Source organism: Mauremys reevesii, linkage group 16 (genome assembly GCF_016161935.1).
Source record: "Mauremys reevesii isolate NIE-2019 linkage group 16, ASM1616193v1, whole genome shotgun sequence".
NCBI lineage: Eukaryota > Metazoa > Chordata > Testudines > Geoemydidae > Mauremys > Mauremys reevesii.
The window spans coordinates 4,996,620-5,022,504 of NC_052638.1; the positions used below are offsets into that span (position 1 = coordinate 4,996,620).

At 51.1% G+C, this 25,885-nt stretch overlaps 1 protein-coding gene across 5 annotated transcripts in view; it reads right to left on the minus strand.

Moving 5' to 3' along the window:
- Positions 1–25,569, minus strand: part of AARS1 (alanyl-tRNA synthetase 1) — a 39,227-nt gene extending 13,658 nt beyond the window's left edge. The window contains exons 1-18 of one of the 5 annotated variants that reach the window (XM_039503150.1): positions 25,473–25,569; positions 23,051–23,214; positions 21,987–22,175; positions 19,242–19,387; positions 16,517–16,708; positions 15,371–15,515; positions 13,284–13,429; positions 11,259–11,367; positions 10,989–11,139; positions 10,244–10,368; positions 8,096–8,240; positions 7,114–7,292; positions 5,371–5,484; positions 4,061–4,267; positions 2,588–2,772; positions 2,400–2,508; positions 1,191–1,304; positions 508–627 (exon numbers count right to left, since the gene is read on the minus strand). In XM_039503150.1, the coding sequence (XP_039359084.1) occupies positions 508–627; positions 1,191–1,304; positions 2,400–2,508; positions 2,588–2,772; positions 4,061–4,267; positions 5,371–5,484; positions 7,114–7,292; positions 8,096–8,240; positions 10,244–10,368; positions 10,989–11,139; positions 11,259–11,367; positions 13,284–13,429; positions 15,371–15,515; positions 16,517–16,708; positions 19,242–19,387; positions 21,987–22,175; positions 23,051–23,194 (2,520 nt within the window). In that variant the 5' untranslated portion in view covers positions 23,195–23,214; positions 25,473–25,569. Of the gene's footprint in view, positions 1–507; positions 628–1,190; positions 1,305–2,399; positions 2,509–2,587; positions 2,773–4,060; positions 4,268–5,370; positions 5,485–7,113; positions 7,293–8,095; positions 8,241–10,243; positions 10,369–10,988; positions 11,140–11,258; positions 11,368–13,283; positions 13,430–15,370; positions 15,516–16,516; positions 16,709–19,241; positions 19,388–21,986; positions 22,176–23,050; positions 23,215–24,269; positions 24,388–25,209; positions 25,344–25,422 lie in introns of those variants that run through there. The other 4 variants (XM_039503149.1, XM_039503152.1, XM_039503147.1 and 1 more) reach the window with 4 other exon arrangements.
- Positions 25,570–25,885: the final 316 nt, after the last annotated feature.

Consider the following 25,885-nt stretch of genomic DNA (forward strand, 5'->3'; position numbering starts at 1 on the left):
AGTGCAATGCAACCTTTGAGCGTGTGCAGAGGAAGATCTGTGTATGCGACCCAAGAGAAGGTTGTGCTGTACGCAGCCTCCCCAATGCAGTCACTAGTTACCATGTGGAGTCAGAAGCAATAACTACCAGTCCATTCAGCTGCAACCCATAAATATCCCACCTCAGGCCCTGGGCTGGCCCTGAAGCATTTTCCAGGAACTAAGGTGGTTCGCCCACCTTTCTGTCCATCAGCACCCCGACGGTCAGCTGAAAACATTTATTACTGTTACAGAGGACTGTCCAACCTCACTCCCGAGAGGTAGCTACGGAGGCACGTGGGAAGGAAGAGGAGATTGTGAAGGGGAAAACAGAGACCTTGACCCCCACATTTAGGCAGCGCAGGCCCCTTCCACAGGGAGGAGAGCAGCATCCATTTGTTTGGGTTGGGAGCAGGAAGCAGAGCCCACACGGATGTCCACCATAACCCCCATCCCACCAACGTTAACCAGCTGGGCTAATGGGCTCACTCGTTTCTGGATGTCTGCTTTGCTTGTGCGGTCCAGGTCATCCATAACCTTCTTCAGTGCTCTGAGCGCCTCTCTCAGCTCATCCTTCCGCCACTGTGGGATAACTGCGGTAGCCAGTGTCTGGAAGCAGAAGAGGAGGGTTCAGGCTCGAGGCCTACCACAACAGGAGGCCGAGGTTTCTGTGCTTCCCACCCTAATGAACTAGCTTTAAACCCAAAAAGCCACTCAAGCAGATCACCCAGCAAGAAACTCCCTTCCCAACGTCACACACGAGACAGAGAACGAAGTGGCATTTGCTGAATCTGTAATGCATGGTCCACCTAGGATACTTCTGTGGCCTCCATCACCGTAGTGTCCGAGTGCCTCCCAACCTCTAACAGATTTAGCCCCTCAACACTCGTGTGAGGCAGGACAGGGCTATTACTGCTATTGGAATAGTGGGGACTGAGGCACAGCGATCCAAGGACCTGCCTAAGGTCACACAGGACCGTGGCAGAGCAGGGAATTGAACCTGGGTTTCCCAAGCTGCACTTTAGGCACTGGACACAGGTCCCATGCACCCCAGGGTCCCAACTGCTAAGTGACTTGCTTTGATATAAGAACCCAGGCTAAGGCATCTCACTCTTCTCTGCTCCTGCCAGTCTGACGCAACGCTCCTGGAGGGGCTGGGGTCCCAACCCTACCTCACTGAGGTCTGCAATCTCCTTCTGCACATCCTTGTTGGGAGCGGTCTGGACCTTCACTTTGGCATCCAGGGCAGAGAGCAATTTCATGAGGCTGTCCGCATTCCTGAGTGCCTGAGAGAGCAGAATTCAGTTCTTAGCTCCATAGGAGGGCTACCGAGCGCTGGGCTGTCCAACACCATGCGACAAAGGACAGAAATACTACAACCCATGAGAGAGAGAGAGAGAGAGATGTTCCCACAGGGAGCTACAATGAAGATCTCTCAGCAGCAGACCAAAATAAGGTAGTGCTTGTCTATTAGCCAATCTCACACCCAGTACCTGCCACTCCCCTCCTAGGACTGGCCTATGTCAGATGCTTCAGAGAAAGCCATTCAACTCCACAAAGATGCACCTCACTGACCCTGGGAGAAAACGCCTTCTTGACACCAGCTGGGGACCAGTTTAAACCGCCCAGCACGAGGACTGGAACTCAAGTGAACAAAGACTAAAATTCACAAAATTAATTGCAGCTGACAATATAGTGGTTGCCCAAGAGCTCCGTCTCCACAGCTCTGCTCCAGGGCCATGTTCTTTGTGCCATTTGCTCAGTAAGCACAGAAAACACTTACAGATCTATCGTACCAAGAGCTGAAGTACTTCCCTGGGAGCGCATCGTCCCATAAGATACCAGCCCAAGAATGGAAGTGCAGCCGCTACAAAGCTAGCAGGAAGCATTTCTTCTCCATTTCTCTCACCCCTTTCACCACCCTTTGCCATCCTTCCTCCCACCAACCTGGTTTGGCATGGCCTGGCAGGAAATCAGACACTCTAATCACTCCTGTTGCACTGCCAGTCTGACTGACACAGCTGGAGGGTGTGCAACAGTGTTGCATGGAAGACTCCCCAGCTCCACCCTCTGGCTGGAGGCCTGGCCAGGGAACCTCCCACACAGTTCTCCTAGATCTGCAAGGGCATCGCTTGCTTCACCCATCAGGCCTGCAGCTCTGAAGCTAAAGTTAGAAGCTGTAAATGCTGCAGGCACCTGGGGTCAAGTTCTCAGTGGTATCACCCCAGTGGAGTCAGTGGTACAAGGACCATTTAAACCCAGAGGAGGATCTGGCTCTTAATCTTTAATACAGATGAAAATCTCTTGTCCACGATCGGATTGCCACACGCACATGCTCCAGGAGGCTACTCACAATAATCCCCCCTTCTCTCTCCACTTACCTTCAGCGCCTCAGCACCAGTGATTGCAACTATCCTCCGGATGCCTTTAGCAATCGCTTCTTCAGAGACAATCACAAAAGGGCCAGCATGGCTTGAGTTCTGCAGGTGTCTTTGGAAAGAACAGACAAGGTGAGATGGCTAAAAATCCTACCACTGTCCCCCCATCCTCCTTCTGTTCAGATACTCACGTCCCTCCGCAGAACTCAACAGAAGTGATGGAGCCAGCGGCGCTGGAGGGATCGGCCAGCATGTCCTCCACGGGGATGCCAATGGAGACAACACGCACAGGATCAGGGTAGGTCTCATCAAACACAGCTCGCAGGCCCTGGATAGCTTTTGCTGCTGCCAGAGGGCAATCCTTGGCATACACAGTCTGGGGAGGTCAAAGCAAGGGGATCAGATGGGCATTGCCAGCACAGACAGAAATGCAGATACAGGTTAACAGCTGTAACCAAAGCATCAGAACTTTTCATCTCACTTTCAACAAGCAACAGTTGCATTTGTCTCTGGGTGAGCAGCCTCAACTCTCACATCTCCTCCTCTGAGACATACGCCCGTTCTGTGCTAACCGCTGCTTAGAGAGTTAGATTCATAGCCTGACAGATTTCAGCATCCAAATCAGGCTATGGCTAATGGCTCATCAATGATCCAGTGACACCTGTGTGCTTTTCCAAACCTGGAGAACAGTGACCATGAGTACTCTACTGGCCATCCCACCAAAGAGAGGACATGTACACTGACATGACAGGTGCAGTGAATAAAGAACAGCCAATTTATATTCTGGGAAATAATGATGAGGCTCACAGAGTTCAGTTTAAACCTATATTTTCCAGTGAAAATAAGGCCACATCTTACCAGGAAATCTGAGTTTATACCAAAGAGGCCAACAAAGAGCAGCTCCTTACCCTCCAGTGACTGTGGTTCTCTGAGACGTTGTACTCAGTGTGGATCTCACTCAATAGCAGTGCTATGAGAAAGAATCCACTCTGAAACAGGAGGTGCAGGTACCCCTAGGATGGGATGCACACTGACACACACTTGAGGAACGTCTCTTGCGGAGATCATGATCCTCATGCTCTCAGCTTTGCAGTATCATTGCATCCCGCTCAGGACTGCGCCACATTACAGATCAACACTGGCCACCTCCAGACCCAATCTAACACAAAGGGCATGCAGCTAGAAGACAGAGAGCCAGCTCCCGTAGCAGGAGATATTCGGGTCATGTCTGAGATGAAACCTCTACCCATGAAACATGGGCAGAGCCATGCAGGGTGATGGGCTGTGAGGAGATAATAGGGATCCCTGATCTGCTCTGGTCAGCCAATTCCACACTTGCTCACACTGCACAGCTGACAGTCAAGAGGGTGGGACGATAAGGAACTGGGCTGTCAAGGCAGCATGTGTCCTTCTGCCTGCCCCACTCAACATCAGCACCACATTGTTTCTGCAAATTAATGCCCTGATTCTCCACTTGGCCCAGGTTTAGGAGGTAGAGAAGGAGTGTGTGTAGCATCACCACCACCGCCCCAGGGGAGTGAGGCGGAGGGTTAACTCAATGGACCGAGCACACTGGCAAGCTGAGCCTGCGGCTCCCACCACCAGAATCCTTCAGCAAACACCCTCTCCCCAGACCCAGAGGCGGCGCCCCTGCCCAGGCACACCTTGGCTTCCTTTATCATTTGGTTGGCAATCTCTTCTGTTTTCTTGATCTCCTGGGTGGACATGGCTCCCCTGGCGGTAAAGTCAAATCGCAGCCTGTCTGGGGCAACCAGGGACCCTCTCTGGTCGGCATCCCCCAGCACCGAGCGCAGGGCAAAGTTGAGGATGTGGGTGGCAGTGTGGTTGCTCATGATGGGTCTCCGCCTTGGCTGCAGGGAGCAGAGGGAAAGCAATTATTAAACGGCTCTGTGTTGGAGGAGCTGCTATGTGCCTCCTGCTTACACACCATTGGCCTAGCCCAGTGAGAACTGACTATTCATGGGACAGAGAAGCAGGAAGTTACAGCTACAAATCAGTTCTGCTTCAAGAGAAATCTGGGCCAATGCAGGATGGAGAGACCAAAAACAGCTTCTGTCTTGAGGCTGCTCTGGGGCCAGCATCAAGGAAAACGGTCTCAATCCAGTTCCCAGGACCCCTGTCACAGAGACCATCTCCCCAACTGTCCTGCTGGTTGGCAGTGCTTGGTGAGAGGCCGTGGAGGGGGCGAGGCACAGTGGGTGGGGCCAGTGAGGGGGGAGTGCACAGGGAGTGGCAGGCTGCCCATGTACAGGAGAGAAGAAGATTTTACATGCTAGGGTTCAACCAAGTATCTTCTACCAACATTGAAGACACCCGAGAGAAAGAAAAATTTGTTCAAAAAAGAAGGAGATAAGTTCATGGAGGATGGGTCCATCAATGGCAATTAGCCAGGATGGACAGGGATGGTGTCCCTAGCCTCGTTTGCCAGAAGCTGGGAATGGGCGACAGGAGATGGATCACTTGATGATTCCCTGTTCTGGGGCACCTGGCATTGGCCACTGTCGGTAGACAGGATACTGGGCTAGATGGATCTTTGGTCTAACCCAGTCTGGCCGTTCTTATGTAATTGAAATCTCGTAGAGACCAGGGCAGCTGGACAGTCCCTTCCTAGCCAGGATTTCACTAGTGCCCCAGTCTAACTCTCATTGCATTAACCCTTCAGGGCAGAACACAAATTCCAGCTGCCAGCTCCTGGGGGACTTGTGGCTCAACCTGAGCTCTACTAAATGACATCTGCAAATCCATGACTGCGATCCAAAGCTCTCCAAGAGGCAAGAGTTTTCAGGCACACAGCATCAGACCATTGCACACTGGGCAGAGAAAGATCCAGATCTTCTGCTGGGATGCCCTGATGGGAGCAGGCAGCGGCCTCAGAATGGTGGAAGAAAATAAGACACCAATCTCTCACGGGAAAGAGAGACAGTGTCACCACCATAGCATTGCTCTAACTCACCTCATCAATATACAGACGGACTTGGTCTCCCACTTTCAGGCTCCCGTAGACCATTCCTATGTGAAGCACGTAGCCCCCCCGGATCTGCACGTTCTTCACCGTGAACTCCGCTTTCTGTACCAGAGGGGGGAGAGCACAGACAGCAGGGGAATTGTTGTTATTATTCCACCCAGCATCCTGGATGGCAACTGAAAAGCCCCCAGAAGAGTAAGTCCCAGGAACACAGGCCTCTCTGGTAGCGTGAGTGGGTCGGCCAACTCTCTCTGGGGACTGACAGTTGCAGTGGGAGTGGGAGACAAACAGTGAACTAGAAAATTAAATTAAGACCAAGGAGGAAAGGTGGCTCTGGGGAGTGCAGTGCAGAGGTCAGTTAAGCCCCGAATCACTGAACAATCGGCCATTACCGCTCAGCAGGTCAGGATCACGGACAAAGAGCCAAAGAGGGGGCCTGCAGATTTGGCCTCCATCACATGGTGAGCACTTGATCACCGTTCACCTGGGTTTATCTGTACCGTTTACACACCCCGGGAGGCAGGTCAGGGCTATTCTCTCCATTGTCATCGACAGGATTACATTCAATAGTGCAATCTACTTCACTTCGGCAGGAAAAAAAAAAAAAAAATCAAATGTACCGCTACAAAATGGGGACACCTGGCCAGACAGTCATACTGCTGGAAAGCATCTGGGGGGCTCTAGTGGATCACAAATTGAATCTGAATCAGCTACATGATGCACTTGCAAAAAAGGCAAATGTCATTCTGGGGTGGATTAGCAAGAGTGGGATGTAAAACGCGGGAAATAGTTGTCCTGAGCTCAGCTCTGGTGAGGCCCCAGCTGGAGTAGTGTCCCCCATCCAGGGCACCATGCTTTAAGAAAGACGTGGACAAACTGGAGAGAGTCCAGAGGGGAGCAACAAAAGCGACCAAAGGTTCAGAAAAGCTGACCTATGAGAAATGGTTAAAGAAACTAGGCAGAAAGGAAAGCTGGGGGCAGGGGAGGGGAGGACTTGATAACAGGCTTCATGTTATGTTAAAGGCTAGTACAAAGAGAATGGTGATCAACTGTGCTCCATCTTCCCTGGAGTAGGACAAGAAATACAGGGCTTAACCTGCAGCAAGGGAGATACAGGTTCAATACAGTATTAGGAAAAACAACGAGGAGTCCTTGTGGCACCTTAGAGACTAGCAAATTTATTTGGGCATAAGCTTTCGTGGGCTACAGCCCACTTCATCGGATGCATGGAGTGGAAAATACAGTAGGCAGGTATAAATACACAGCACATGATAAGATGGGAGTTGCCTTACCAAGTGTGGGGTCAGTGCTAGTATTAGGAAACACTTTCTAACGCTAAGGGTAGCTAAGCTCTGGAACAGGTGTCCAAGGTTGGGTGTGGAATCCCCGTCGCTGGAGGGTTTGAAGAACAGGTTGGACAAACCCCTGTCAGGGCTGGTCTAGGTTTAATAGTCCTGCCTTTGTGCAGATGACCTCTTGAGATCCCTTCCATCCTTCTATGATTGTACAGATGGGAACTCAGAACCTAAGTGATTGTGTGTGGTCCCTGTGGTTGAGCAAGGAATTGAAACTGGGTCTCCCCCAGCCCAGGCCAGAACACTATCCACCGCACCAGCCTTCCTCTCCCTCCCTGTCCCAGCCCCACTGTCTTTTCACCCCTCTTCCCCAAGAATGGGGCTCAGGGAGTGGTTCTGTTTGTACGTCAGCACACAGGTGCCTGGTCCCACTTACATCCTCGCTGCTGTCGTTGTCCTTGACCAGGTAGCCTTCGTCATAGATCTGCCCGCCCTGCTCGGCGTAGAAGCAGCTCTTGTCCAGCACTATGCCGCACTCCTGGCCCGTGGACACTTCCTCCACAAACCTCTTCTCTCTGCGGATTGCTTGCACAGTGGCCACTGGGCTCTCAAACTCTGTCGCCAGTGGGAAAGGCAAGATCAGTGAGATGACAATCCCAGCCATTTACACAAAGCCACAGACACCCACGCCCAGCAGCCACCTCTGGAGTGCTAGAGCGGTTGCTTAACAGTTTAAGACAAGAAGTGAAGAAAGAACATTGTGAGTGGAACCTGCAGGGGGGGGACATTTAGCTGGGATGGGGAAATCACTGAGCTGGTCAGCTCTGTGGGGCAAGGGCTGCCTTTTTGCTGTGTCCGTGCGGCACAGAGCACAATGGGGCCCTGATCCATGCCCAGGGCTCCAAATAAATCAGAATCATCGGAGCAGGCCAAGGGCTCAGTGATGGACCAAGATACCAGGGAATCCAGGGAAAGCGAGTCTCCAGGGATGCCCAGCTACAAAGCTGGAGTGAAAAGGAACCACTAGAGGGTCCCACTGGTCAGGCAGGGAGCGTATGAGCTGGACAGCCCCTAGAGCAGCCACAGAAATCGGTTTCCTTTAAAAGGTTTCCCTGGCTCCAAACGGTCAGTATCTTCTCCTGCCAGGCAGTGGATTTGCCCCTCTGATTTACACTATCCTCCACCTACCTCTGTTGGCAGCTGTCAGCCCATCATGGTTCTCTCCCCTCCCTCAGCCCTAAAGGTTGCCAGCCGATCACCGGGCAGGCGGAAGGCGTGAGATTCAGGAAAACACAAAGGCGCCCTTGCTGCAAGTTGCGGCAGAGTCCGCAGACTATCCTCCAGACCTGACCCCACGCAAGACCCACAAAGTGAGGCATGGGGCAGGGGAACCATTTGGAGGACACTTTGTCACATACCATAGGCACCACTGGGATCCGACGTGTAGTTGTATTTAGGCGAGTCGTCGGTTACCTCCAGTCGCCGGGTGCGGAGCTCTTCAATAGCATAGATGTCCAGCATGATGAGGTCTTCCGCACCGTCTCCCTTGCCCTGAGACTTCAGCTGAGAATGGCAACAGGTGGAAGTGTTAGGGGCAGGGAGAAGATCCCTTAGCACTGCCATAGGGATCCAATCCTTGTGCATCAGCTGGCTGGGCTTTAGCAGCACATGCAGGGCTAGAGGCACGACTGGGGCAGAACGGACACCCAACATCCTGGACAAAGTCTAGTCTATGCTGTAGACCTGCATGAAACACACCGATATTCACAGCTTTCCTCTCACTCACAGCGGGTCTGCCAAGAAATCGAGGAGGCAAGAATCCAATGGGCTGGCAGGGATCCATGTTATGTCCCCCTGAGGTCGCCAGGTGAAGGATGCTCTGAAGCAGGGTGACTGGCAGCATGACAGCCATGGCAGCACTTCAGTAGCAATCCCATCCACCCACTGTGGGGCACTCCCTGCACCGCTACTTAGCTACTGCTAAAGGGAAGGGCTAGCGGGGGTTCTGCTCATACCGTGCCTGCTCTGCAGCAAGTCAGCTGCAATGCAAAGCAGCCAAGCTGTGAATCCAATCCTGCACTGGGTGTGCAGGACCCCACAGTGCCTAGCTCTGCGCTACTGACGTGCCCAGAAGGTGCTCAGTGGGTAGCATGAAGGCCACAGCTGGATTTGTAGGGGCTGTATCTACACTAGTGATTGGGGGTGGGGGGCTCCCAGTTTCTCTGGCCCTGGTGCAGCTTCCATGCTGATTCCAATGATGGGACCACGGGTCTAGGCAGAGCGCTAGGGTTCTAGCCATCAGATAGCTCAGCTGCATTCAGAGCATGCCTAGATCACCCAGCGTGGCCTGAAGCCTGACTACACCAGCGGGCCCGCAAGCAAGGCTGCACCATCCTACAGTAACAGGGGGAGGGGGAGAGAGTCTCTTAGGTCTTATTTACAGGAGAGTTTCTATTACTATAGGGTAGATTAAAACCATGGCATCTTGGATCTAGTCTCAGGATGAGGGTGCATAGAGCACTGTTGTACTGGACATTGTAGAACCGAGGTGCAGTAAGTTTCCCCTTTTCCCCCACTTCATGCACAGACAGGCTCTGGCAGGATGATCCAGGTGTCTTCCCAGTCCCACAAATGCAGCATTACGTGGCATGAGTCCCAGATCCATGCAGAGCAGCGGTTCTCAACCGGTGGCCGACGAGCTAGTTTCAGGGGGTCCCCAAACCCCAGCACCCTGCAAGGCAGAAGCCCCGAGCCCCAGTACCTCGCAAGGCAGAAGCCAGGAGGCTTCGCCCTCTCCTGCTGGGGTCTGGAGTTTTTACTAGCACATTGGGGGGCCTCAGAAAGTAGAAGTTTGAGAACCCTGATCTAGAGAACCATCTACACAGAGATTGCTGCTGGCTACACCCCCACCCTTATTCACCCGTTGAAGAAGTCTTCGCCCAGCCTAAAGAAATATAATCAGTGAGTCTGCCTCAGGCAGCAAAGACATGAACACAAGAGGGCATATTTTCAGAAGAACCTGTGAAGTGGCACAGATAGAACACGGGGGGACACCGGCCAGGGCAGATGGAAGGCAGGTTTCCCACAACCACACAGAGGAGGAGGTTTGGAGTCTGTGTGGAAAACGTGGTGCTCCTGATTGCTGAGATCACGAGGAAGGAAAGCCACACGACATCTGCACAGGTTTGTGGGAGATAGCAGGGCTGATTCTCATGCAACCTGCTCACTGTTTACTTCCGGGAATTCAGCCTTCAAGAGGGCAGTGGGGAAAAAAGCTCCATGAGAGCTGGCAGGGAGCTAGGCACCCTGGTAGGAGGCAGAGGTGCCCAGTGTTTCACCATGCAAATGAGCCCTGCACCCTCCAGCCAGACTTCTTGTGCTTTGCCCCAGCCTGCCCCAGGACCCAGCAACATGGCCCAGGGTGCTCAGTGTCAGATCTCCTAGGAGACGCCCTGCTGTAAAGGAGCAGAGTGTTGTCCCTTTAACCCAGTAACAAAGGAGTCCTCCCACCTGTGCCCCCTGCCTACTCCTTGTAGTGGGGGCAACGCAGAGGGGCTGGTTTTTACCTGAGCCATCTTCCGCTCTTCCTCGAAGCCTTCCATGTCCACAGCGAGGCCCTTCTCCTCGGCAATGAGTCCAGTGAGATCCACGGGGAAACCATAGGTGTCGTACAACAGCCAGGCAGTGTCCCCTGGAGAGCAGAAGCAGATCAGTCAGGTCTCCCACTACTCCTCCATCAGAACCCTCCCACCTGGAGCAAACCAGCTCCCAAAGGGTCTGGGACTCTTCCTCGGCAAATGGCAAAGCCCACGAGACTCGGCAGCGGACCTTGGAGATATGCCTAGCTAATGGGCACGGGCTGTGAGCGGTCACAGCCTGCAGGACATCTGTAGGTGGAGCTCAGTCCAGTCCCTAGCAGACAGCTGTCCACAGTAACGTGTCACTACCCACCAGAACAGGAACCAATTGTTGGCAGCCGCATCAGAGAGCCCAAGGACTGAATAGGCCATGGAGACGGGATCATCTTGTAGGTCACAGGTGAGCCCGTGGTAGGATGGTGCATATGGGGGGGGGGGGGGGCTCACTCTGCAGCTGCCCCCGCTGTGATAGAGGGTTTCAGTCTCCAGTACCATCCATCTGACACCTTTCTCCCTGCTAAATTCACAGGCAGCCCAGCTGAGCCCTGAACGACTCCCAGATGGCAAATGCTGCTCAGCAGCAGATTTCCACAGGACACAGCTGGTGTGTCGGGGCAGGAGGATTCCCTGGAAGCCTCATTCAGCATGAAAGAAGTTAAAACAAACCCCTTACCAGGGATCGTTTTACTGTCTCCCAAGCTCTGGATCTTCCTGTCCAGGATGCGGCGCCCTCTACTGAGCGTTTTCAGGAACTGAACCTCTTCTTCATTGATAATATCCTTCACCATATACGGGTCCTTCTTTAGCTCGGGGAACGCGTCGCCCTGCAGACACAGAAGTAGCAGCCATTAAGAGCTGAGATCAGCATCAGACAGCAGATGGAGTCTCCAACCATGCACAACCTTGGAGTCTCATGCAGTTACTGTGCAGCAAAGGGACCTACCAGTGACTGCACCACGACGTCAACCAGTGAGGCGAAGAAGCCCTTGGGGGCACTGAGCTTCTCGTGGGAGTAGCGCACGGCCCGCCGGAGAATCCTTCTCAGAACATACCTGCAGGAACAGCACAGAGAGAGGGGACCCTCACTCCGATGTTACACCCCTCTCCCCTCCTGCCAGTGGAATCCACCAGCAGCTAATACTGAGGGTCTCTTCCTCAGCTCCTCCCACCTAATTTTGGAATCCACAACCTCAGCACCTGTGGGTGGGAGATGAGGTGTGCTGGCAGGGTGTGGGGAGCAGGACTAGAACAGCAGAGGGGCTAAGTGTCAGGACTGAGGGGCATCAGCACAGCTGTGAGAGAGACCAACGTGTGCCAGGCTGCATCAGAGCCTAGGTCCATCAGAAGAAGGTATAAAAACCATATAGTAATAAGATGTGAGATAAATCTGCCCGCAGATTAGGTCTCACATTGACCTCTATTAGTTAGAGCCTAGCTTCCGCCCAGCAGCATAAGGTTTCACATCCCTTCCCAAAATGTTGTGATCAGTAATTATGATCACACTGGCTATTCTTGATATCTGTATATGTCTCCAATGCCTTTTTGAATGTTGCTAAATTCTTGGCCTCACAGACTTCCTGTGTTCGTGAGTTCCACAGTCTAATTATGCACTGTGTAGAAAAATATTTCCTTCTATTAATTTTATTCAATGTCCCCTTGTTCTTGTGTTATGAGACACAGACACCAGAACTTCTGGATCTACCTTCTCTAGAACTGTCACTATTTTCCATACTTCTACTGCGTCCCCTTTTATCTCTCTCTTTGCTGAGGTAACAATCCCAGTTTTTCAATCAATTCTTCGCCACATGAGAGTTTTTCCAGGCCACTGATCATTCTCATCCCTCTTCTCTGACCACATCTCTAGTTCTGCAATAAGATAGGGTGACCAGTGACAGACAAGGCCACACCTTTCATTTACATCAAGGCATTTTAATGCTTTCAGTGGTATTCTCCACCCCATTCCTAACATCCTAAATCTCATTGCTTTGACACCCAGGTCCCTTTCTAGGGTTGATCCATCTATGAAGTTTACCTCCTTTATTTTTAGCTTTGGGGCCTTTTTGACTAACCTCCACACTTTACTGAAAACTCCCTTTCTAAAGGTTAATGATGCTGTGTCCCTTTCTGTAGCCTACCCACCCCTTGGATATCAACACTAATTATACTGTGGTCACTGTTACACTGGCTCAACTACTCTCCCTGCTTGAACTGGTGCCCGTGCGTTCACTTGCAGCTGTGTTAAGAACGGTCTCTCCTCTTGTGCGCTAGAACTAGCTGTTCCAACTTCGCCCCCTTGGGTCATTTGACCATTTTACGTGGGTAGTGGGGGTCTCCAATTACTACCACATTGTTCGATTTTGCTACCTCTGATCTCTCAACACTGCACTCACTCAATCTCCTTTACTTGACAGAGAGGCCTGCAGTATAACCCTATTCATATATTTACATTCTTACAGCTTGGGAACTGCCTCCCAGTGGAGCAGCTGCACGTCAGCATTATAGGACATTGGCTGAAGCATGTGTGTGGGAAGCCCAGAGCTGGCATAGCAGGGGCAGAGCTGAAGCTCAGGACCGAGATGCACTGGCAGCGCTGGGTGGAAAGTCTGCACAGCACTTACCCAAACCACAATAAGCCTGGCTCCAAGCCCTGCTATCGATCCCTTCCAGCCTTCTCAGTTACAAGGAAAACAGTGCCTTGCATGTGGAGGTGGTTCAAATGAGGGATCTCCAGCTACCCAAAAGGAGTGAGAGGACCCTCACTGCACCCAAAGCAGAGGGGGACATCACACCACCTCTGTTTCCAAGATCAAGATGTCAATGGCTGTAAGTTTCGCCTGCCTCTAAATGGTGGAATTTCACCATCGCCAGGACTGAACTGCAGCTTCTGGACACACATACACCTGCAGTAACACCACTCCTGCTTCCTCCCCGGTTCAGTAATGCACAGTTGTGCCACATGCACTCTTACCCTCTGCCAGTGTTGTCAGGTCTCCCTCCATCAGCAAGGGCCACGGTGATAGTTCGGGCGTGGTCTGCCAGGACTCGGTATGCCATGTCTATACCATCTACATCCTCAGCACCAACCTTCCCTGTGTACGGCCTGGCCCCAGTGCCCTAGGCAGAGAGGAGACAGTGGGTATGGAGAACCTTGCTGTCTTGTCTGATTAGAGAGACACACACACATATGGTTAGATACATGGCTCCACTCGGCAGCATGGCTTGGATGACTCTCCTTGCTCAGGGCCAGCGGAGGCTGGGAATGTTATGGAGGCAGCACACTCCTCTGGATGGGAGGAGGTTACCTCACTGCTTCTCCCTACCCGGAATAGAGGTCGAGTGGCTCTGGAAGGAGCCAAGCTCTCCCTGATCAGAAGGGCACGCTGGGCACATGCAAAGGGAAACTGCTTGGTTCCAGCATTCAGAGCCCAGGTCAGCAAAGGCAGTGACCGAGATGGAGACTCCAGCTGGATCTGGAGTGACAGCTGGGGCAGGGACACGGCTGGTTTTGCTATGTTGGGTCACACACTCCAGCCAGGCATAACCAATACAGCCAACAAGTCTTTCCCCCAAGCAGTTTCACTGCAGTCCCCATTCTATTTAAAACGCTCTATTGCGGGGCTTTCGGAGCCTGGCTTCCTCCTTCACTGACAAAGCCAGACCGTTCAGGGAAAGCCGCCTTAAAGGCGACCTGCAAAGAGAAACGTGTGTGTGGCCCTCTCTTTGTTCCTTTATGATTGATGGAGATGACCTGGGAAGGCTTTTCAGAAACAAACCCCCAAAATGCAGCTTTTCTGCCTGTTTTTTTTAATATTCGAAATATTGATCCTGTCAACTCATTTGCAGAAGAGACTCTGCGGATGACTGGGAGACTGGTAGGATGAGAATATCAGAAACCCCCAGCAAGTGAAAGCCTACTGGGGAAGGGATTTGTAGTCAGACTGTGAAACCCATGTGTTAACATCTAGTCAACGCCGACGTCTGAGAAACGTTCAGGAGACAGGATGTCTTTGTTAAAGACTCAACACCCCTCACCGCCGCCCCCAAGGGCTAAGATTGCTCACAATCCACAATTCAGAGTCTTCTAGCAAAATCCAGATGATCACATGGGATATTCCGAATGAGAAAAGCAAGCAGAACAACAACTTTTTTGGAAAAAAAATCTTTTCAGGCTTTATGTATCTATCATAAAGAACCAAAAAGGAGCATAAATCCACCCTCTTCTGCTGCACACCTTTCAGACACCGCCCAGCAGGCCAGCATATGCCACTTACCTAACAGAGATGGATTATAAAAGTCAAGCTACAAAGTCCGGCAGGCCTTGGAGCAGGGGGGGGTTTAAGGCAGGTGACTAGCTGCTGAAATTTGGCTCTGGACCTAGTTTCATCACCTAGATCCCCACACTGGGTCCACCCGTCTTTCCAGTTGAGGAGAGCTGGACACGGCACCCTCCAGAGCACAATGAGACTTCCCCCAGTGCTTGGACAGGGTGGGAGGGGAGTAATCAAGAGGAGAGGTGGGGCACCAAGACTCCCAAAGGGGGGACATGCTGCTTCTGCAAAGTTCCCAGCCTCTGCTGGCCCAGAGCATGACAAACGGAGCTTGGCCCTGAACACAGAGCTGTGCCATCTCAAGCCTACTGAGCAGGTCCGCTGGTTTAAAATGGAAGTCCCTTTGAGTCAGGCTTTCTAGGGCTCTGAAAATTAATTAGTGCAGTTAGAAAGCTTGCAAAAGGAAGGCAGCTATAGAGGGGAGGGCAGTGTCTCCTACTTTCAAAGATGACCAAACAGATCATGGTCAGCACATCTCACATCCTCTCCCCAGATTCACTCCTAAAGCAGCAGCTACGGAATAGTCTGGTCTTCTACCTCGCCAAGATAAAAATCTGCAAGCCAAAGGCTTTTAGGTTCACGACAGGTCGTTCTCACAGCTGCTAGGAAGTCACCATGGTCCCATCCTCTGGGACAGCTTCCCTGACTGTACGGTGCCATGAGGCTATGCATCAGGGGAAGCAGATAAATTCTGATCAGGTTCAATGGCCCAATCACGGATCTGTACCTTCTGGATGGCTTCAAAGTAGGGGATGAAGAGATCAGTGTCATAGTTGGACATCTTGTTTTGCAGCACAGACACCAGCCTTTCCAGACCCAACCCAGTATCAATGTTCTTCTTGGGAAGAGGTTTCAGGGTCCCGTCAGCCTCTCTGCTCAACCCCAGGGAGAAAGACAAACAGTCGTTGAACGGGTTGCTGCAGGGGGGTTGCCATCTCTTCCCTCATCCCCACATGACTGTAAGCAATTCCATTGGTCTTATAAGGCAGGCATACACAAGGGGCCACTGGGAGCCTTAATAAGATGGTAATTAACAAGACACTCAAGAGCAAACTAGAACCAGCATAAACAAAATCTTCCCTCACCTCAGAAGGCTGCCACAGACTAACTCATGTACATGGGGGTAGGAGGGAGCATTCCAAAGGCACAGGCCAGTGGCGGAATGGCCCTCCTTCCAGAGCTAGAACGAGCCTCCACCCCACTGATCAAGGCTGTGATGGGAGATGGCACAGAAGTGAGCCCGGTGGGGAGTGGAGCCCAGTGTTCAGCCTGAAGGGCTCTGACTGAATTACAGGCAGCTTGCAGATCCTCCGAGCAGCTGTGCTGCCACATTCTGCTCTCACTGCTCCATAACAGTCCTTTCCACGCAGTAGCTGGGCTTGGTTATTTGCTCCCAATGGCTGCTTGGGGAGGATGGTTAACACACAAAATATGCTATACTGAGTGACATGGGGCGCTGGGGGCGCAGCTTAGCTGCTGGGGTGTGAAGGGTGAAGAAAGAAATTTAAATGGGGCCCCCCTGTGCCTGACGAGGAACAGCAGTGGCGGGAGCCCTATCAGCGGTTCTAGAGGCTAGTCACGGGGCATAGGTGTTACACAGGGAAAAACAGTGGGAGGTAACAGCAGATGAACTACAACCTCTCCTCCTCCTAAATCCCAGATTTCACAATTTAACCATATTCCCCCAACACCCACTGGGGGCAGCTCAGAAGCCAGCTGTGGGGTTGGCGAGAAGGGTTCACACTGGAGGGCGGAGGCTCCCAAGCCTACAGCCTGCCGTGCTGCGACTTTCCAGAGCTGTCTTTGTACTCGAGTGAAGTGCTCATTCTCCATCAAACAAGAAATGTGTGGAGGGGGCAGGCCCTTGGCTCACCTGTTAAACTGTATGAACACCAGGTTCCAGATCTCCAAGACATTGGGGTCATCTTGATTGACGAGGTGCGAGGCATCCCTGTCCCCAATCCGGTCATAATGAATCTCACTGCAGGGGCCACAGGGGCCCGTGTCTCCCATTTCCCAGAAGTTATCCTTCATGCTGCCAGGCAGGATCTTGCTCTCAGCCAGCCTGTACCAGGAAAGGGCCCGTTAAATTAGAGAGGTGAGAGCACGACCTCCCCCAATTCAGGGGCAAACAAAGAAACCACCTTTTACTCCTTAAAACTCATTGAATGGGTTGGAAGAGCCCACAGGCTTTTGAGAGAGACCCAGCTGAGATCCTGCTTTTTAACACCTACCAGTTGACTTCCCATCCTGGCAGGACCAAATAAGTGCCCCCCACCCAAACTGACACATTCACAAGAAGCTCATCTCTCCTGGTGAGAGGCCTGTTGCACGTAGACTATTTTTAAGATGCCACCATGTGCTTTTAGAACGGAAAGTGATCCATTTTTTACAAAACTTCTGTCCTCAGGGACAAGGCCCTGAAGGCTGCAGCTGGACCACTGGCCTTAGTTAGGCTTCATTAGGGGTTTTCGTTTGTGCAGAATGCCCAGGCTTTATTTAAACAACAATACAACGGGATGCACCTCAATCACTCCCTTTTAATAACGAGTGTCACCTCAAAGCACTTGGCTTTATGGCTCTGCCACCCAGAGAACATGATCTGTGACATGCTGCCACGGTGAAGACCCACTGATGTGTGTCCATTGCCAAATAAGACATGCTGCGTTTCCTTAAAATAAAATGCAGTGTGAAGTAAATACCACCTACTTCCGCTGTTCCCACTGCAAAGTATATGGGATTTCAGCCAGCAATGTATCTTGAGCATGGTCATAAATGTGTTTCCATGAGGTTTCTGATTCCATTTCAGTGGTATAAGGCAGGGATGATTTAAATCACTAATCAGGAAGACTCGATAATCATGGATTTCTACATAAAAGTACATTCTTGTTGGTTGTTATAACCTTAATACATATTCTTCACAGGTAGAGGAACTTCATTAAAATATTCCCAGACTGCGTCTCTTATGGCCTGCGGCCATTACAGGTTTTCCCTTCTAGTGAGAGGATGGTATGGTAGATCTCAAATCAACGAAGGCTACACTCAGAAAGGCCTCAAGACTTCTGGAATATGCTGCTTAAAGAGTTTCACTTTTGTTTCTACTGCCTGTCCCTCCCTTCTTACATTTATCTATTCCGCCCCCAACAATCTTCTATTCATTGAACTTTTTGAAACTTTTCACTTTTAGACAGAGGTAAGGGATTGACTCTGTGTACACAAATTTGCAGAGGGACAACAGGGTTGAGGTCTGCTATTTCTCACCTCCATATATTATTTATTTATTTAAAAACATTTTTGCTGCTAACAATTATCTTATCTCTGGAGACACAAATCCACAATTTGAGAACTGCAAAACTAAGCATCTCTGATGGTATCTTCTAGACTGAGCACTGAGTCCCATTGGGTAGATAGAAAGATTAATTTAAATAATCTATACAGCAGCCCCTGGAACTCCATAAAATTGGGTCCCTAATCCATGAACTATTGGAACTCATTTACAAAACTTTTCTTAAACATGACATGAATATATTGTCTCATACTATAAAATTAGAATTTACAATCCCTGTTCCATGATGAGATCTCTTTGAGCTATAATGTATCTTAATTAAAACTATCTTTAGATAGGTTTTTTCCTCAAAAAGCATTTTATCAAAAAAATCCTATTTTTTTTAAATCATTTATTTTTATCCACCCTGGTAGAAGGTTAATTCCGTCACAGCAATGGCCCGCTCTTGCTGATGGAAGAGAATTTGCACGTCCTGAGTCTGTCCAGTAATTCTGTGCTGAAGGGATTCAGCCTTCACAGGTGCATCTACAATCCCAGAGATCCCACTTCCTAGCTGGCAAGGGTTGCACGGTTAGGAAGGGTCAATGTTTTACTTGTTTCAATCTCTAATCTCCCAGGCTCAGGTGCCACTGAAAATCTGTGACTACAGAACAAAGCAGCAGCAGATCCCAGCTCTTGTAAATGGCAGTAAATTAAATAATCACTAAATGGAAACTTCCCTTCCCCTCAGATTTCCCCAGCCCTTCTCCCGTTCCAAACACCCATTTGAAAAAGACAGATTTTGCAGCATGCCCTGGAAATCAGCAGATCCAGACTATTTCAACCCAAGAGGAAAGCAATCCCCAAGTCACAGGCTCCTTGTGGAGAACGCCACGTCAGCAGCTCCCATTCTGGCAAGCCAAAGCAATTGCACGGTTTTTTGCTGAGCGCTGCTGCAGCAGGATAGCGCAGGAGTGCTCTGTCAGGCAGACCCATCCCAGGCTGTTTAGGGCTTTAGAGATCAAAGCCGACACCTTGAACTCCATCTGGAAACCAACAGGCAGCCAGTGCAGACCACGGAGCATCAGTGTCACGTGAGTCATCTCAGCAGGGAGGTCAAAGACTGACTGGGCTGTGGGGAGTGAATTATTTCTCACCCCATCAGGCTGTCCCTTTAGGGTGTGGTTTGGCTCACTGGTAAAACAACATGAAGCTTATTCTGCCTCAAGCATGGCATGGGCAAACAAAGGACTCCAGGCGCCAAGGCTGCCAGGCCTACACCTATCACCAGCACTGTTTTCATAAGAACAGTCATATTTTTAAATGCCCTTACCCCAAATCCTGCCAGATCTGTTTGCACTCAAGGTCTGGCTCTAATCCGGCTGCCTCGTTGCCACCAAAGTAAGTGACATAGAGTCTTTCAATGGGGATGCCGAACTCGTTGGTGAGAAGGTCCAGAGCCAGTTTACAAGCCAGTTCCTGCACCAGGAAAGACAAGGTGAGTGAGGAAAAGCAAACAGATCTTCTTACCCATACAACACAGCCCATCCCAGAGCAGGCAGGGGTTGAAGGCACAAACTGTAATGCCTCAGAACAGGCTTTGCACATCACAAGTCTAAAGTAAACTGAATAGGAAGAACAGGGAATACGGAACACATGAAACATCCTCTCACCGACTCCATTGCGTGCAAAGAATTGAGGCCTGGAACCTACACAATGGATTGCCCCTCTCTCTAGGCCCCCTGCAGGTACCCCTTTGAGCTGCCAGCTCTGCCAAACACCTGCCCCCCAGGACCTGAAATGAGCTGAAGTCTCAGACTTTTAGAGAGCACATAAGGTCAAGAACTGGAGAGCTTTAGCCAACGACAGCTGAAATAGGCAGGCCAATATCTGCAGGGCACAGGAAATCCCCATACATCAATAAGCTGAGGGTTCCTTGGATGGCTTCACACAATCAGCCAAAGAATAAAAAATTAACACTTAGCAGGTTCCACTGTGATTCTCTCTTTCCTCACTGATTTTTGGTTCCACTGTTATTTTAATCACCTTGCTGCACTTTGATCCGCTTCATGAAGTTCCTTGGCACAGTATTAACTCTTGAACTAAGCCCCTTGCAAGGACATCACACTTCCCCATTTTATGCTCCTATCTCCTCAGCAAGTCCTTCTCACTAACTCCGGCTTGCACCCAGAACATCCACTGGAACCCTGCCTCCAAAGCTCTAAAGCCTGCAGTCTGAGCCACTTACAAAGGCAGGGCTGCAGAAATGCACTGGAAAACGATTGTTCTGGACGATAGCCTGCCTAGACGCTAAAAGCCTGATACAAGGATTTGCTTTGCCTTTTGGAGCCCACTGGACCAGGAGACTTTAATCATATTTAAAAGTACACCTCTGCCCCGATAGAACGCTGTCCTCAGGAGTCAAAAAAAATCTTACTGTGTTATAGGTGAAACCGCGTTATATCGAACTTGCTTTGATCCACTGGAACGCGCAGCTCCGCCCCACCCCTGGAGCACTGCTTTACCACGTTATAGCCGAATTCGTGTTATATCGGGTCGCGTTATATCGGAGTAGAGGCGTACTGGTTTATTTGTATTTTATTGATTCCCTATTGTTATAAGAATGAATGTTGGTCACACTGCTTAGCGCTACCAAGGTGTTCAGATAGTGCAGTGTAAGAGGTCATAAAAGTACAGAGATTAGACAGACAAGAACACAATTCTACAGAGAGCTTTTCACATTCAAAGTGCTTTACAAACGTTAGCTAATTAATCCTCTCAAGACCCCTGGGAGGCAGTGAGGCAGCTATGGGCTTTTTCCACCCATAAGAATCCCAAGTGCTTTACAGTCTTACATAGTCTTCTTCGTTTTTGCATTTTTACTTTCTATCAGTGGCCCCACTGCTGTGAGGTGATATACAGAATTTTCTCTCTTAGGCGACTGACTTATGCATCTTACCACCATGCTCAGGGTCTAATTGATCACCAGATTTGGGGTCGGGAAGGAATCTTCCCTCAGGTCAGATTGGCTGGAACCGTTGGGGCTTTTCACGTTCCTCTGCAGCATGGGGCGTAGATCACCTGAGCATTGTTAGTATATAGGCTTATTTGTCAGTCTGGGATAGAATTTTGGGTTTGACCTTTGATACTCTTATATCTTATATTAATATGTGTGGCCAAAGACTGTGTATGTTTCTTCTGCCTAGTCAGATGGGTTTGTCAGTACAATGGGAACAGATAAGAGCAGTTCAAGTGTTACAGGGCATGGTGGGAGTGTCATATATGAGCACATTTTAAGACTGCCTCGACCGCTATCTCAAGGCAAAGTCAAGCAACCAGTCAGGACGGGCAAGAGGGGATTGGGAGGAAGGTATAAAACACTAAAAGACCAAAGAAATGCCCATCCCTGACTGGAGCACAACCTCACTCCTTACCCCTCCCATGGGGTACAAAAGAGGTGGGATGAAGACCCCTGACCCAGAACAGATGATGACCCTGAGTTGTAAGGGGTGAGCCTGTGGGCCTGCATTTCAGGTATACTTGGGCCTGCTAAGAAGGGGGGAATGGGGACACAGGCAAGGCTCTGCGGTGACAGAGCTGGGAAGAGGGAGGCGGGGTAATCGCTCTGCGGTGACAGAGCTGGGAACAGAACACTGGGAAACAGACTACCAGTGTGTAGAGCTCTGGATATGCTTGCTTGGAACTAACCCCAACACACACCGCCGCACTGCCTGCACTTCAGACTTCTGCTTTCTGTCTGCGTGACAAGACCAGGGGAGATGGTGAAGGGAAAGCCCTCTAACAGGCATAACCAACCTAATCAATTCCCTGCCATCACAGGGAACTTGGGCATTCGTGGCATCTCAGTCACTCCCATTCTCTGCCTGCAGCACACAACAGTCCTTGTGTTAGCCTCCCAAAGACTGGTTTAACTGAGGTCACTGGGCTCAGTGTAGAGGTATTTGGGTGAAGTTTAGTGGCCTGAAGGTCAGACTAGATGATCTGATGGTCCCTTCTGGCCATAAACTTCATGAAAGCTCCACTTAGATTCCAGATCCCCCTTGACCTTGAAGCTTACCTTGAAGTAATCTCCAAATGACCAGGACCCCAGCATCTCAAAGAAGGTGTGGTGGTAGACGTCTTTCCCCACATCATCCAGGTCGTTGTGTTTGCCCCCAGCTCGGATGCACTTCTGGGTATTGGCGGCTCTGGTCAGTTTAGCCATGGGGTGGGAGGGATCAAGGGTATTGAGGAAGATGGGTTTGAACTGGGGGGAAATAGCAACGAGATGATTTAAACCTAAGAACTCACCTAGGCAGCGAGCACTCTGTGGGTCAGTACACGTGGGCCAATAAGAACATCCCCGATGCGTGTATTTAGAAATGCTGAGGTTGCAACTCCACCAGACTAGGGCCCCTTTCCATCACTCCTACCAAACCAGGAGCAGTCCTGGTGGACTCCCGGGGTGCCGCATCCACCTGTCTGTGCCCAGGAGGAGGGCAATTATGCTCCCCCCTCCCCCCAATTCAAATAAAAGGCTACCAACGTTTTTAAAAACAGGATTTGTTTGCTTGGTGCTAAGGTGCTAATCCAAACTGTGCTGTAGTCTTGTCCTGACTGCCTGGGTACTTGGATCAGGCCCTAGTGACGCAATGACAGAATGGGAATGAGGAAAATGCTGCCTGGTGCACAGAACGGAAATGTCTCTGAGGAGCAAGACTCCCCTGAGGAGCAGGGAGCAGTCTGCACCTCCACTGAGGAGTCCGCCTGGGGAGGGAGGGAGGCTTTAAACACCAACCACGGCTTAGCAGAATCATTGTGGAGAAAAGCTGCCCAGGGATGTGCTGATTTAGTACATCCTCCAGGTGCCATGGCTAGACTCCATTCCCAGCCTGGGATGCCCTGTGCCGGGCCCTCCGGCGGCCAGGGACATCTTATCTAACATTATCACATCACAGCACTGGGAGCCCACAGCCAGGGGAACTGTTGGAGCAATTCAGGCCCATTATATCTCACCAGAATGAATTTCAGTGTGATAAGTACTACCCACAATATTCACAGCTAAGCACCCCTTAGTTCTTTGCTCCTGCAGAAAGCACAGGACAAGTACCAAAGTCACACAGTCCTGGGGGAGAGCCCTACCTGATTCATCCCAGCATTGGCAAAGAGCAGCGTAGGATCGTCCAAGGGGATAGTCGCAGATGAGTGGACATAGGTGTGCTGGTGCTCCTTGAAGAAATCAATGAACTTTTGCCGGATCTGCCTAGCTGACAGTGTCGTTTCCATCCTGAGACCACCACACAAAGCTGGCAAAAGAAAAAAGAGAACGCGGATGGGTGAAGGACACATTCTGCTCAATTTAATGGGACAGTAATGAACAAGGACCCTGGGGAATGGGCAAATGGGATGTAATTCACCGAATTCTTGTGTCTGGGTCTCATGAAAGTTAGGATTTTCGAATGTTCATTTCTAGTCTCACTTGTTTCCAGGAGTGATGTGAGAGTCTCACTGTGCCATAAATGGTACTGGACTAAAGGATCACAGATTCAAGGCAAAATATCCCCTCCAAACTTGTGTGGTGGATACCAAACCATTAAGTCAGATTGAGCCTGGCTCCTCTGGGGAGGGGCCCTGAGTCACAGACACAGAGGCCTGCAGTACTGGTGACTCTATGCTGTGGCTCATGAATACCATCCAACAAGGATCACATTGCCTTGCAAATACAATAGACAGAGAATGGGTTTTAAGTGATCATTGCATGCTGTACAAACCCCGAGTTAGGGCTGGCAATTCACTAATTCACTTAGCAGGAAAAAAAGGGAACAGATTGTTATAGTTTAAAGAAACCCTAAACACCAGGATGAAAGGAAATTGGGACTTAAGGATCCTGCACCAATCATCACTATCCTACAGCAAATTGACTACCAGTCCTTCTCCCCAGAGAGCACTTGCTGCTTCCTGCTTCACATGCTGCAGTCCCTGAAAGTGTGTATGGGAGAACTGATAAGCAAGGTCTACTCCAGCTGCCAGGAGACAGCAGGCAAAATATCATAGAATCTCAGGGTTGGAAGGGACCTCTGGAGGTATCTAGTCCAACCCCCTGCCCAAAGCAGGACCAATCCCCAGACAGATTTTTGCCCCAGATCTCTCAAAGATTGAACTCACAACCCTGGGTTTAGCAGGCTAATGCTCAAACCACTGAGCTATTCCTCCCCCCAATTAGGAAAGAGGTCTGAATGGCTTCTTTCTGTCTGCTTCTCCAGAGCCACAGGAGTAGCAAGGGAACCAGCAGCATGATTGTCAGTGCAACACCCCTTCACCATTCCCAGCCAGGCCCAGATTCACAAAGGCATTTAGGCACCTAGCTCCCATTCAATATATCTTAGAGGAGTCGAGTCTCGGAGTCCATTCTGGAACCCTCCAGAGGAATTGAGAGAGAAAAAGGTGTCCCATTTTCACAAACAGGAGACCAAGCAGAGAATCTGCCTGTCCATCACTCAAGTCATTAGAGCAGCAGCTGCTCTGACTCTCTGTGACCAAGAAAGAAGAAGCTGGGGTTGGAAGCGAGGGGGAAAAGTTAAGTTAAAAAAAAAAAACCCACAAAATCATTTTTGAAGTGCACTAAAAACCTCCTACTGGCATTTTAGCTGTCAGGCTTTTTCACTTCTCCCAGAGCGAGAATTTTGGCAAGAACCGCCCATTTACCAACTTGGCCAAAGGTCACATGCAGAGCAAAGAATTTCATACAGAATCATGGAATATTCATGGTTGGAAGGGACCTCAGGAGGTCATCTAGTCCAAACCCCCGCTCAAAGCAAGACCAATCCCCAGATAGAGTTTTGCCCCAGATCCCTAAATGGCCCCCTCAGGGATTGAACTCACTACCCTCACAAACCAACTGAACCCAGGAGTCCTAACTCCCAGTCCCCTGTTCTAACCAATACCCCTCACAGCTATGCCATTTTAAGCAGGACTAATATGATGCAACAAATAGGGGAACAACCCCAAAGCACCTGGCATTGGCTATTATGAGAAAACCATTGGTCAGACCCCATATGGCCTTTACGTTCTTAAAGTACATTTAAAATGCAGGCCCATAGGGCCTGACATTTGGGAGATCTGGTTTAAAATATTAGACAAAAAACTGCACTCAGATCTGCTCCAGACTGCATGGCCAGGGTACTACCAGGGCCATGCCATGAGCAACACTCAGACATGCTCCCTGCCTGCCAGGGGGTCCCACCTCCCCGGCCCGGCCCTGCCCTTCCGACCTGACGTGGGGCTCCCCCCCCTGCGCCCACCTGGCGCGACGCCCCAGCCCACGCTGCCAGGGCACACGCAGCCCCCAGACCCCGCCACCCTGAGCCAGACTCCCAGCATCCCCTGCGGCAGCGGCCCTGGAGCACCAACCCCAGGGGATGCTGGGAAGTGGCTCAGGAAAGGTGGGGGGGGTCCTGCTCCCTGCCGGCACGATGTAGCCCAGCCCCACCCCGCGCGGGCCTGCCGGTCTTTACCTCGGCCCTGCACCTCCGCCAGCAGCACCACGCCTCGCCGCGCAACCTACCCCGCTGCAACCTCCGCCCCGCCCCACACCAGCTGGGCGCCGGCCAGCGATTGGTCTCTGCCGCTGACAGTCACCCACGGGCCCGGGGGCGGTGAGTTTGTGACGTCACGTGGAAGGGGCGGGGAGGTGGCTGATGCAACGGCCGTGAAACGGCCTCGTGTGGGGGAGGGGACAGAGGGCCGCCATCTTAGCTTGGCACGGGGCGGGGCCCGCTGAGAGCGAGGGGCGGGGCCCGGGGTTTCAGGCCGTGGCGGGAGGCGCTGGGTCCGGCCCAGGGAGCTGCCCTAAGGCCCCTGCGCGGCGGGCGAGACCCCCGGGGCCGCCCGTCTCCCCAAGTGGAGTTAATGCCTTTCCCGGTGCCCCCCGAAAGCCCCCTCAGCGTGATTTCCCGGCCCAGCTTCCCTCCCAATTCC